This window comes from Girardinichthys multiradiatus, chromosome 13, assembly GCF_021462225.1.
Source record: "Girardinichthys multiradiatus isolate DD_20200921_A chromosome 13, DD_fGirMul_XY1, whole genome shotgun sequence".
Taxonomy (NCBI): Eukaryota; Metazoa; Chordata; class Actinopteri; order Cyprinodontiformes; family Goodeidae; genus Girardinichthys; species Girardinichthys multiradiatus.
In genome coordinates, this window is record NC_061806.1 from 36,032,923 (window position 1) to 36,046,657 (window position 13,735).

General features: G+C 37.6%; 2 protein-coding genes across 3 annotated transcripts in view; one reads left to right on the forward strand and one right to left on the reverse strand.

The window, feature by feature from the left end:
• The first annotated feature begins 4,915 nt into the window (after window positions 1-4,915).
• cfap20 (cilia and flagella associated protein 20) lies at window positions 4,916-8,326 on the forward strand. Of its 2 annotated transcripts, none has more exons than XM_047384166.1 (6): window positions 4,916-5,216; window positions 6,650-6,729; window positions 7,446-7,557; window positions 7,664-7,852; window positions 7,951-8,064; window positions 8,196-8,326. In XM_047384166.1, exons 1-6 carry the CDS (start codon window positions 5,133-5,135, stop codon window positions 8,199-8,201), a joined length of 585 nt encoding a protein of 194 aa, XP_047240122.1. In that variant the 5' UTR covers window positions 4,916-5,132; the 3' UTR covers window positions 8,202-8,326. The 2 variants fall into 2 exon arrangements, with proteins under 2 accessions (XP_047240122.1, XP_047240123.1); XM_047384167.1 differs by having other exon boundaries at window positions 4,917-5,216; window positions 8,199-8,326.
• A 1,077-nt stretch (window positions 8,327-9,403) lies between these two features.
• The window catches only part of dgat1a (diacylglycerol O-acyltransferase 1a), a 30,858-nt gene continuing 26,526 nt past the window's right edge, over window positions 9,404-13,735 (reverse strand). The window contains exon 17 of the mRNA XM_047384773.1: window positions 9,404-11,328. Within this exon, the coding sequence (XP_047240729.1) occupies window positions 11,182-11,328 (147 nt within the window). The 3' untranslated portion in view covers window positions 9,404-11,181. The remainder of the gene's footprint in view (window positions 11,329-13,735) is intronic.

The following is a 13,735-nucleotide window of genomic DNA, read 5'->3' on the forward strand; positions in this document are numbered from 1 at the left end:
ACAATGATTTGTTTTCAAGATAAACACCAGAAATATAAAGGGATCCATCTGCACATTCGGCTGAGGAAGGTCTTTCCACTCTTCATCATTGCAAGGCAAAAAGATCCAACAAGGCAGAGGGTCTGGAGTGAATGAATAGAAAAACCTCCATCTAAGTAAAAGGGTAATGAAACAATATGTTATTTCTTTTAACCTTAAAGCAAGGCACCAGTAGGAGATTGTTACTTGATCATACATTTGTATACTCAAATTTCAACAAATATGATCAGATTTTCTTTTAAAAAAAATGTTTTTTTTACCATCAAAGTGCAGAGTTAATATTTTTCCCTATGCTCTTCCTCTTCCAAAGGGTCAAGACTTATTTGTTTCATATTGGCCATAAAATAATCAAGACATAACAGTACAACATAAGTTTGGCAGACAGTAAAAACTATATATAGAACAATCCACCAGCTTGTAACAGTGTAGAAGCTGAAGTATTTTGTCTTCTTAGTGTATTTTCAGAATCAGAATCAGAATCAGCTTTATTGCCAAGTTCGTACATACAAACAAGGAATTTGACTCCGGTACACTTTGCTCTTTGGTTTTGTTTTTGTATTACAGAATATACAAATTTACAATGTACAATATACACATATATAATATAATAATTTTGTATATTAAAATAATAGAAAAAAGACTAAACAAATTCAGAAAGACTTGAAAAAGCAAACATCACATAATGATCAATGTATATTATTTCTCAAACATACCTTCAGTGCAGCGACAGGGTGACTAAAGTCTTCAAACATCAGATTCCTCCCACTCCTTTCTACTCTTCCTCATATCCTTGTGTTTTCTTTGAGGCAGTGGGAAGAGTTTAGAGACATGAATGTCAGGGTTGTAAAATTCATCCAGCTTCCTCCTTTTTCCAGTCAGATACTGCAGTCCTCCTCTTCTTGACACATTTAGCTCAGTTTATTTCCCCTTACCAGGAGTGTCTGTCCACATTTCTCCTTGAACCATTGTTCTTTCTTTAACTTACTGTCATTATGCGCTCGCTTACTCTTTATAATTAATTCTGTGAATATCTGAAGCACTGATGTGAAAAGCGCTGAAGTAGTGATGAAGGAATAAAACATGGAAGTTCGTCAAAACGTTTATGTAACTATAAAGGCAAGTGGAAGAAGATAAGGGAATATTTCACTCACTTGTACTGTAGGAATAACAGGACCTGAAATTAAAGCTGATAAAGTGAGGTTGAAACTAATCTAACTCCTGAGGCACAAAAAACAGAAACACAGTAAAAAACACAAACAAACAAAAAATGTAGGAAAGGTACGAAAAATAAAAGGCCATCAACAGTTGTGGTTCTTGCCATGCTGCTCTGGGCGAGCCCCTCCTCCGGCCATATTTTCTTACAGCTCTGACACAAGAACCTTCCCTATGACTAACTAAACATACCAATAAGCAAATAAAACATTCTTCAGGGTGCTGGGTGCTTTCGTTTTGAGCATTTGTGCCACCCCCTGACACAATGGCACCCTGGGTAACGATCCATTTTACCCATATCAGAAACTGATAGTGGACACCAGGTAATTCTTCCCCTTCATTAACTCAAACCTCCATTTCATCCTATTCCTATTCCCATTTGGTCCCTGTAAACAATTGTTTTCCTACTCATGTACGTAAACAAATGCATATCGGTTTATGTTTTTTGCAGTTAACTGTTTTTGCTGAATTAAAAATTCTCATATATCATAATAATAATTTGTTTTAATCAACAATTTATTTAGATTCTATGTTACTGCCTATTTCAAGGCACTGAGGTTTCATTTCGCTCTTTATATGAATTGGAAATATAGTGTATGATTATTTTTTTTTATCTGATCAAACAAAAATAACTGACCTCTTGCTGATATTATTTATTGATGTCTCATAACCACATATCATCACAGCATATAATATAAGTACTATGAACAAATTATAGGAAGTTGCTTTAAATTATTGGTAGTAAAAGTGTGTACAAAACATCTCACTGACATGTGTGAAATGTCCTGCAGCTCATTACTTTCCTGAAAAAGCTTGGTATGAAACAACCAAATCGGCAAAACTACAAAATGGCACGGGGGCAAAATGATCAGCACCCAAATTAAACATAGGAACATTACACCACAGCAAAAGTGGAACAGAAATATAGCCCTTATGTTTCCATAAGTGTAATCGTGTATTGTACCAAATTTTCTGTTTTTGTCATCGGTTCCACCGAAGAGTTTCCGTTTCTTCCCCTCTAATGGTGGTTCAGTTGTTAGCACCATTTCTTTGTGCCCTGGGTCCAAATCCTTGGTGGGGCCTTTTGGCGTGAAGTTCGCATGTTTTCCCCATGCACATGTGGATTTTCTCAGTACTTCAGCTTCTTCACACCATCCAAAAACAAGCATGTCAGGTTAAATGGCTGCTCCAAATTGTCCTTAAGTTTGAGTTCGTGAATGCATGGTTGTGTGTTCATTCATTTTAGCCCAAAGGATAGCAAACCCACTTTTTGTTGACCTTAACATTAGAAATTGGCCACTTTAACCCATTTTTGGATAAACCTAGTACATTATATTAAAGCCGTAGGTCAATCCTCTTGTGTTAAATCCTTCCAGCCTTGGATTGGTCCATATTTGACCCGAGACTTGGCAAGCAAAGGTACTGTACCCAAATTAGTCTTTTCCCCCAATAGTTTTAATTGCACTGATAGTACTAAATTGTCAGATGTCATTGTCAGCAGGAACACATGGTATTTAAATTATGTTGTCTGAAAAACAAAAACAACTGCAATATCTAGTTTGATGTATTTTTTGTTGCTCCTGAACAAGGATGAAAACAACATATGCTGACATCTGCTGCAGGATTGTCAGCTGTTAACAGAACACATACATGCATATAACTGTTTATCTACAGGGAATCAGAAACAAAATGAGGTATCCTGTTTCCCGGTGCATTACTTCAACAGCTGGCTGTAGACATAATTACTGAATTACTACCTGAATTAATTGGGGATAGAGGAAGGAGGAAGGGGTATGAGTGAAATCTGGAAATTAGATTTGATATTACACTTATTGCAGGGTTGGGGAAATATCCCGCGTCTCTTCTAAAAGTATGACAACAACTCTAAAAAATGAACAGCCTGGGTAAAGGTTTCTAAATGTTGGAATGTTCAAAAACTACCAAATTCAAAATGCTGAGGTTGTGTGGAGAGTTAGAAACAAAATCAATAAAACTGTATTTTACAGCTTTAGCCTCGTTGGAGTATCCATAACTTTTTATTTATTGCCAGGATTACACCAAACACACGGCTTAGTTTGCAGAAATAAACCTCAGGTGTTGTTTTCTGAAGAAATGTATTTTTCAGCTCAATCGTACCTCCTCATTATAGTAAGACAAAAAGAGAGAGACTCTTGAATACTATGTTTCATCTAAGTGGGAAACAAACTCTAAGTAAAGTTTCCATCCCTGGTGTTTTCCCACTCTGAAGAGCTCTGAGGAAAAAGCTATATGATCTGTTTGTCTCGGTGTGTTAACATCTGATCCAATCAGAGGTGAGAGACTGGGACAGAGTAGACAGGGAAATATATGTAGCATTCTCTAGGTAAGAAAAACAATGTGCAGAATAAGAAGGATTGAACATTTGTATTACTTTTTTCACACTGAATACACAGTTTGGGTAAAATTAATGCTCCGTAAAGCACTGCCAGATATACAGCTACATGGTCACTTAGTTTGGCTTCACTTCCTTTAAAACAAAGAGACATTGTTAAACTGTCAGTGACTTTACGAAGACCCCAGTGATTGTTTGATAGACTGTTTTAAAGCTTGTTCAAATATTTGAGATCTCAGCAAGATGTTTAAAGTGCTGCAAACAGAGAGGAAGGATGTTCTACTTGGCACTTCAGTGAAATTTAGTAGGTTGAAAGGAGCACTGACACTTGGGTGTGTTTAGAAAATCTATTTATAGAGATGGCCTGTTTCAAGTGCATTTGGAAATGAATGTCAACAATTTTGCACATTGTTAAGTACAGTTACTGAAATAGTTATAGTAGGATGGTGGTTTTAAAGTTTGTCAAGTAGAAGAAATGCATTATTATTATTATTACTAATTGTACAGAATGTAGTGGGTATAGAAGATGGATGAATGGATATAAAGAAAAAAACTCCATGCTTCCAGTCACACTTGTATTCATTGGCTTTGTCAAATACAGCTGGAAACATCCAAAAACCTTACAATTAAAACTGATGCACCTAACACATGATTTTGTTCAGTAGATTAGATTGTTGTGTCTTTTCCTGTCTGTAAAAGCAAAAACAAACACAAGAAATACAGGGCCTACAGCTATTCAAAATGGTGCTGCCAGAGTCCTGACCAACACCAGGAGATAGATGATATTCACTTCACTGGAAGCTGTGAATTCTGCTGATTAAAACATGGCAGCGCTTTAAATTTATATATGACAACAGATCCACCGAATTTACCTCGCAGGTGTGGGTCTGGGGCATACGTCCAAACTCTCCACATATGTCACTGAGTAATCTGCGCGAACGAAATGGAAAACGGAGCGCACAATTGATCAAACTGTACAGACGGATTGGAGAAACTGAGAGCACAGTTTAGTAAAGCATGAACACGGATTTCCACCGGCTTTGTTTTTTTTATTCGCTTACACTTGTCGGGCTCCGTACTATACAAATAACTCACAATACCACACAGTACATACAAATAAACTTGCCTTTCCTTGTTTCTAAAGCCGTCTTGCCTCTCACGATATGGCGGACGCGCTGACGTAACTTTTCCCCCGGCCTACTACGCTTCTATGGTTACCAGGACGACTGAGATGTGTCGACATTTAAAACTCCGTTCAAACACCATCGAGAAATGTTCCCAAGCAACCACACAAAACAATAAAAAGTTAACAACTCTTGTTTTACAGTGATTTCCCGTGAGATACGTATTTTGACAACTTAATCGCAGTACAAGTATAATTTTACGTTACATTGATATTTTTTATTTTTTTGAGAGCGGAACGGCTTGTTTCGCATTGTATTGGGGACCGGAAACAAAGCTGGTAAACAGACGCGTCGTTGGAAACGGGTGTACGTTTACGGCATAAAAAATGTTCAAGAATACGTTTCAAAGCGGGTTTTTATCTATATTGTACAGCATCGGCAGCAAACCGCTTCAAATATGGGACAAAAAAGTGAGTAGTGATTTGGATTTGTCCGTGTCAGCTTATTTCAAATTAGCATGGACTGCTACTGGTGCTAAAGCTACCTGGCATCATGTGCTACTTTCCTAAAGTTGTCAGTTGACTCAAATAGCTTCGTTAGCCTTATTTAATGACGTTTAAGCATTTAAAGGGCCATCATTTGGTGTGTAAATTATTTTAATACATCGGTTATTCGTCAAATTTAAGAAATCATTAGAATCATTAATGCAGCGATCTTAACACTAACAATAATAATGCTATGGGCGTTTGTCCAAAATCAATATCAAAAACTTATAGGATTTGTTTAGTTAATTCAAGTATGTGTGCTTGTGAAAAGAAAGTAGCCTTCTATCAGTTGAAGGTTTTTTACGTATAAGGAGGATATATTATTGTGATCTGATCTTTACCTGAATGTTATATCATTAACTCCTGTCCTTAATGCTACACAACACACAACAGATTCCGCACTTTCATTATTTAGTCATAAAAAATAAATATATAAATAACAATGAAGTCCTGCAGGATTCCTATGTGTTGCTATGGAGACGGTGATAGACAAAACATTGCAGTTTTTTTATTTATGGATGTACATGCTGAGGTCGTTCTTAATGTTATCTGGTTGTTAATTTGTATTTGCAGCCGCAGGATTTGGACACCCTGGAGTCACTGTGTCAGCCAGTAAACTCCTCTGTATACCAACCTTTTTATATATATAGGAACTAAGCGTTTTACGCAAGGCTCTTTATTGTTTCATTCATTTTTATTTAATGAATTATGTCTGTGTGGAATCTTGTTTGGGGTTTGTACACATTATAATAGATGTAAATAATATTAGCACCTCGTAAAGATCGGATCATTATTTTTTATCATGTCACTATTAGTAATGCACCTGTTAGGCTTCTCCTAGCGGATACAGATCATTGTCTTTCTTAGAAGTCTTACCAGCTGATTCATATTTTTATGCTATTTACTATTCCATCAGAAACAGAGGAAAAGCTGCAGATTCCCAGGTAGAGGTTTTGAATCCCTCAGAAAATAAGGGAAGTACAAGATTATGCCTATTTATGCATTAAAGCATGTGTCCCTAACTGATGATATCGGACTTTTTAATCATAAAACTTAAGAGTGCTTCAAAGTACATGCTGTTGGTTGATGTGTTTATACACCGAAAATGGTGGGAGTTCTTATTTTGGTGCATTTATTAAATGGGGGAAAAACGTTTTCAGTTTTTACCTGCAGATAATCTATTACAGCCAATCAAGCGCAACTGAGAGGTGCATCTCTAGTCCTGATTTTTAAAACCCTACAACTGAGAGAGGGAGTGTACTCTCTTTTTTTCCATGGCTTTATCTCTAGAACCCATAAAAACCAATGAAATCAGTCCACAGAGAGCAAGAAATCAACATTTTTCTTTGTGTTGGTAGGTGAGAAACGGTCACATCAAGAGAGTAGCTGATAATGACATTCATTCAAATGTGCTGGAGATTGAAGGAGCAAATGTCAGGTGAGTTAATGTATTAATATTGTTTGGCTTTGTAGTGGTGTACGTTGCCTCGCTTTCTTTAAACATACCAAACACTATGTGTCTACACGAGAAGCTTGATTCTCCTCAGTTTGAGATTCTCCCATCTGAGATTCAGATTTACCATGAGGTGTCAGTGTTTATTTGAGTTGTTGATTGTCTTAATGTTGGTATTATGATGAAGAAGTTGATCTGTTCCCGGCACCAGCACCCCTATACCCCAGAACAGGAGTAAGTGGGTACAGAAAATGAGTGAATAAATGGTTGTGTCCTCCTTTTAGTATACATTTTAAGGTGTTTAGATCTAAAGTTGCTAGTTTTGCAGCTTGAATGCAGATTTTACAAGGAAATCTCTATTATCACTGATTAGAAGTACGTGTCTGTACTGAGAAATAGAGGTAAACACACATCACTAGACGATAGAATTCAGTGTGTTTTTGCATTTAGGAACATTTCAAAATAATCTGGAAAGTAGCAAAGCAGCTCTCCTGCTGTCTGAGTTGGTAACATAAAAAATATCTTGTAAATTATATTTCCATCTTGTATTATTAAGTGATTTAAAAAAAGAAACAAGTTATATGAACACAAAGAAAAAATTAAGGATGAAAAAATGTGACAATCTCAAATGCAGTATAAGCTAATTGAGTTTTAATAACTTTTCTGATTTTCTTCTTTTGTTAACCCTCTGCTCTGTGCAGCACCACCTATATAACATGTCCGGCTGATCCCAAGAAGACTCTCGGGATCAAGCTTCCCTTTTTGGTGATGATTATTAAGAACCTAAAGAAGTACTTCACCTTTGAAGTCCAGGTACAGATTCAGAGGTCCTTCATGTGTTGCTAAAATCCACTGATGGCTGAGATTCATGGTGACTTGTGTTTTCTTTTCTGACTCCACATCTCGTCACATCTTTCAGGTGCTGGACGATAAAAATGTAAGGCGACGGTTTCGAGCAAGCAACTATCAGAGCACAACGCGAGTGAAGCCGTTTATCTGCACCATGCCCATGAGGCTCGACGACGGCTGGAATCAGATTCAGTTCAACCTGTCGGACTTCACCAGGAGAGCATATGGGACCAATTACACCGAGACGCTGCGAGTACAGGTGAGTGCACAGCCGTCTGACTCTTTTTGCATTATCTTTTTGAAATTGCTGTCGTTGCTCTTTTGCTCTTGCTGAAACCCATCTTGTTTTCTTCTCAGATTCATGCAAACTGTCGCATCAGGAGGGTTTATTTTTCTGACAGACTCTACTCTGAGGATGAGCTTCCTGCAGAGTTTAAACTCTATCTGCCTGTCCAGAACCAGAAGGCCAAGGTGAGCACATGCCTCTAAAGGACTGAATTATCCAAGTTATTAAATTAATTTTCCATTTCTTTAAATAGTCTTTGAAACTAGAGGTTTGTTCTACATCTAGATGTTTTTTTTAACTCTTGTCTTTCTTTCAGCAGTAGATCCTGCTCAGCTGTGCCGTGGCCCAGGTGTTGGTGGGGAGATTTATTTTGTGTAGATTCGATTGGAAATATTGTGTATTGAGTGTGCTGTTGTGTTGCTGTCTATAATAAAGCTTTTTATGGGATTATTTGTTTTAGTACTTTTCATTTTGTGTATCCCTTAGGTAATGATTTTTAGATGATAGTGACTAGAAAGCAGATCCAGATGCATATTGCTCAATAACTACTACTGTGTGTTGCGAAAAATGCCTCATTTTATATAAATGTTTTATCTTTTGTGTTAGTAAGTGTAATTACAGATTAAAATTTACTAAATGTTTTTTTAACAGTCCAACACTTTGAACTGTAAGCAGTCATGTTCCAAAGGAAAAAAATATTTTATTTAAAAGTGAATACAATTTATTAAATATGCAAACATTTGTTTTTATTAATTTTGTGGTTTTATACTGCTACATATCTATTTAATTGTTGAGCCTCAATTAATAATAATTATATGTAGTTTTAACATATAACTAGATTTTACTGAATTAATTAGACATGAATATTTAAGTTTGTGTAAAATAGGCCCATATATCATACATTTCTTAATTAACACACATAACATTACATTGTTACTTTGTGGCCAAGTCATATACATGAATAGATTTTTTTGATTTAAATAAAAACTGGCAAAAGATTAATGCATATATAATAATAAAGTACTATTATTTAAATGGCTCTATAAAGTATTAAATCCTTGATTAAAAAAAAGTATTAAATGATGAAATCAATATTATTTAAAAAATATTACTTAACTGCAACAGTTCACCATGAAATTATTCCATTTGTAACTGTGACAGAAGTAAGCCTCAACATTTAATTGGTTAATCTGCACAGTATGTGAACTTCTGACCAATCACAGTAGGGGTAATATTAAAATTTTATGTATTTTGGATTTTATTTAAATAATCAGATTTATATATTTATTTAGTCGATGATTTGCCATATTGTGGCACTATCTGTCCCTAATAAAATTGGGAGTCTGATATGTAATCTTTTAGATACCTTATAAAACATGTTTTTATTTCATGGTAGGTAAACTGGAAAAAAAAAACGTGCTGATCACAGTTAAGTGTAATTTATATTCTGGTGCATCTTAACTGCCAGCTTCCCAATTCATTTAAAACACTAAGAGAGAAAGAAAGAAAGAAAGAGCCTTGAAAGCAGAGATAAGCCATCTTTAATCAGACAGCAGAAAGATATTTAACTGAAAGAAAATGTTTCCTAAAAACATAGTTGTATTACACAGCATGAACAAATCTGGTAATAAATTCATTTATTTTCCAGGTTGCATCAAATAACTCAGACAACATAAACTACTTAACTAAAACTAACTGGTCTGTTTAGGTCAACCCAAAAAAGCCATAAACTCTGATCTGGAAAGCTAGACAGACTTTTCCTTTAGATATACTTTGCTGCCCACAATTAGTCTGATTTGGCACCGAATAAAATGTACCCACTATGTGCTGAAATGCTCCTAAAACAGGATTATTGCAATATATTTAAATTCAGTTCAGAGACAAAAAAACAATATTACAACTAAATTACAGCTCTTGAACAGTTTTGGGACGTCTTATAATTTAAACATATTTTTATGGGTAGCAGGCACTTGTTTTTGATAGGGAACATCTTTTGATGGAAATAATACAAAAAATGCAAAATTACATTTTAACGTGCTGCAATAGATTCGCAGGCAACAGTGTCAGGCTTTGATGGCAATTATCAAAGCAAAGACATCAGACGGAATAGATCAAATACTGTAAGAAGCATTCAGTGAAAAGGATGCTTGAGTTCCTCCTTTCAGCACAATATTAGGACATTTCAGCATCTCACAGAGCAAAACCTATTCCAAAACAATCTGTTCTTCTACCATAGGAATTATAACTTAAAAAAATACATTTATAGAAATCTATTGCTTTTGTCAATAGCATGCATCTCTTTAAAGTGCAAAAGAACAAAAGAAAAAATAAACACAGCTTTAAATTATATTAATAAGAAAAAGTCTCACTTTGCAAACTATAACAGCATAGAAACTTTTTTTAAGCATGAAATCATCTGACAGCTAAAATGTGCAAACCACAGGATAGAGCCATGATTGTATAAATTACTCCACATTCCCGACCTTGGTCCATTCAATCCTGAATGGGAAGGGATCTTTGCTTCCTTAAATTGTTATAAAGACCATTTAACAATAATAGATAGTATTGTATTGCACAAATAAGAGACAAATATGACTGTTTTTGGAATAAAAAGGTAATGAAAACAGTTACTGTGGTCAACTTCAAAATGTGGACATCTGGAGTTTTTAGCCTTACTTTAAGGAAGAAAACAGGCATTAAACAGCACGAGTGGCATGGGGATACACACAGAATGACTGCTTAGTCACTGATACAGAAACAAATCTCATTCAAGCTTATTTATAGAGGCAGGATTTGAGTTCTAGTTGTGTTTGCCTGGCAGTGGTTCATATTTGTTGCACCATATGTGTGTGTTTTTAAGCAGAGCGCCATCTTTTCAATATGCTGAAGTTCTTTTTAAGTCTGGAAAATATTAACTCAACTATAAGAGGTTTATTAAGTACATCATTGGTGGAGTTTATGGAATTCATTTGCTCTGCTGTAGCAAACATCCAGCTTCAAACAAAAGAGCGATCCATTCCTTTAACATACATCAAAGTCCTGACTTAGTTTGGGTCCAGAATCAAATTATTAAAGATGAAATAAACAGGGCGCTGCATCTTAAGGTTTAGTTTGATTGAAGGCTGACAAAGGAGCAAGCTGACAGAAGGTTTAACACCAAGCCCTTTCCATGTAAATGTCCTACATTGTTTCACAACATGTTGTGGTCCTGCCCCCTCAAAGTGCAAAAATGAAAGCAGAGCCAGGCTCACTTGCTTTACATTTTCTTTTTGTCTCATTTCTCAGTTTTTTTCCTTCCTGTGTTATGTAGTGCTTCCATGATGAATAACATAGTAGTCATGGAAATACATCAGCACAGCAATAGGCTGTCCAATGATGAGAGAGAGCCACACGGCCGCATTGCCGTAGTTTCCATTCAGGTACCGACCCACAAACCAAGCCAGAGGAACCTGCATGAATGAAAAATGAGAATAATTTGAACCCAGAAAGACAGAGATGACAATAAACAACCAACAGGAATAAAAGGTTTTAATTTTACACACAGGCGTGGTAAGGCGTATTTGTCACTTCTTGTTTTCATTGTTGAACTCTGTGGATTGTTTGGTGTGTGTGAAGCTCTCTCGTTTGATCTGATTTCTCTCTACTGTGATATCTCTTACTTGTTCTAATACACAAGCACGTTAAAACACATACTTTCTGTTGCTGCTTTTAACGTTTGGGGACTCTCTGTGTTTTACACGTTTTTTTCTAGTAGCGGTAAGGGGTCGCTAGCTTAGCGTTAGCTTTAGTTCCATCATGGCTACCCGTTCTGCTGTTTCTCTCTCTGAGTCTCCTCCTCTCTCCTGCTCTCTGGGTCAGATGTTCAGTTACTCCTCTGCCTCCTTTAGTGATAATGGTACGTGTAATAAATGTAGCATTTTTGTAGCTTTGGAGGCGAGGGTGTTGGAATTGGTGGCCTCAGGCCGGCTGGGTGACGGTACGTTAAAAGCATAGTCCTAGATCCCAGCCCACAGGTCACCACCAACCCGTCTGCGTTTCTAATGGTGCGTTCACACCGAACGCGGATTCTGCGAATATTTCGCGTTATTTGTGTGCTTTTGCCTGCTTGACATTCCGCGTGAACTCCGCGTTGCCATTTGGCAACAAGCGGCAACGCTTCGCCGCGTCATCAAATAGGAGGAGCTTCTATCTGCTGCTTGCTGGTTTCAACTGAACATGGCGGACATGGATTTCACGGACCTAATTACGGTGTTTTACCTGTGGAGAGCCGAAAAACGCCACCGGCATCAACGTCCCTGGGTTCACCAGATTCTTCAGGGACGGGAACAGTTCGGAGATTACCACCACCTACTCCAGGAGCTGCGTCTGGATGACGATCGATTTCAGCGGTACTTCCGTCTATCCAGGACCCAGTTTGAAGATCTGCTGTCCCGCTTTGGGAGACGAATCGGCCTCCGGGACACCAACTACCGGCGCTGTATCCCCGCTGCTGAACGCCTGTCCATCTCTCTTCGGTGAGTAAATAAATCTCAGCTCAATAAAAAAACAGCCAATTTTTAATGTCCATATCTCCTAAATATAAGATATTTGTGCCTAAACATAACCAGGCCAGGTCCTTTCTGTACTTGTCTCGGTAAAAGTAATTAGTTGAGTCATACAACTGTGGCTTGCCGCACACCGCCACTATGATCTGGTCCTCCATCTTCACTGACAACGGCTTCTTCTCCGCTGCGGTCTTTCACCCTACGTCACAGCCACATCCAGTCCCTGATTGGTTGATGCGACGTGAATTTAAAAGTTCAGATTTTTCAACTCGTCCATTGCTCTCGCTCCGCTCCCACTTCGCTCGGCGCGCCTTCCGCACCGCGTCCTTCGTCTCCTTCACACCACTCCGCTCCTGAACGCGCCTCTACGTAGGGATAACATGTAAATCAGCCGCTCCTATCGCAGAATCCGCGTTCGGTGTGAACACACCTTAACAGATTTTCCACGCTCAGCGACACACCTGCTGAGAAGCCAACTCTGGTAATTGGCAGCTCTATAGTCAGAAACGTGGCACTAGAGACACCAGCGACCATGGTCAAATGTCTGCCAGGGGCCAGAACGGGCGACATCAAATCCTACCTGAAACTGCTGGCTAAGGATAAGCGTAAATACAGTAAGATTGTTATTCACGCTGGCGGTAATGACACCCGGTTACGTCAATCGGAGGTCACCAAAGTTAGTGTTGCTTCGGTGTATAAGTTTGCCAAAACAATGTCGGAATCCGTAATTTTCTCTGTTCCCCTCCCCGATCTGACCAGTGATGACATGTTTAGCCGCATGCTGTCATTCAACCGCTGGCTGTCTAGGTGGTGTCCAGAAAACAATGTGGGCTACATTGATAATTGGCAAACATTTTGGGGAAAACCTGGTCTGATTCGGAGAGATGGCATCCATCCCACTTTGGATGGAGCAGCTCTTCTTTCAAGGAATCTGGCCGAATTTATTAGTTCTCCAAAACTCTGACAACCCAGGGTTCAGACCAGGAAGCAGGGTTGTAGTTTAACACTCCTCTCTGCAGTTTCTGTACTGGTACCCACCCATTACCCTATTAAGACAGTGTCTCGCCCACGGCCAAAATTGAATAGATTAAAAAGTAATCTAAAACGAGGAAATCAGGAAAATCTAATAAAAATAAACAACTCGGACTAAATAAACACAACTCAGACCGAAAAGAAAAATAAAACAATTAAATGTGGCTTACTGAACATAAGATCTCTCTCTTCAAATACATTGCTAGTTAGTGACCTGATTTGTCACAATCAGATTGATTTATTTTGCCTCACAGAAATCTGGCTGCAGCAAGAGGATTAT

Coding starts and splice junctions, on each gene's coding strand:
- cfap20 (XM_047384166.1), top strand. CDS start 5,133: ATGTTCAAGAATACGTTTCAAAGCGGGTTTTTATCTATATTGTACAGC. Junction 6,730..7,445: donor ATTGAAGGAGCAAATGTCAG/GTGAGTTAATGT, acceptor TGCTCTGTGCAG/CACCACCTATATAACATGTC. Junction 7,558..7,663: donor ACTTCACCTTTGAAGTCCAG/GTACAGATTCAG, acceptor CACATCTTTCAG/GTGCTGGACGATAAAAATGT.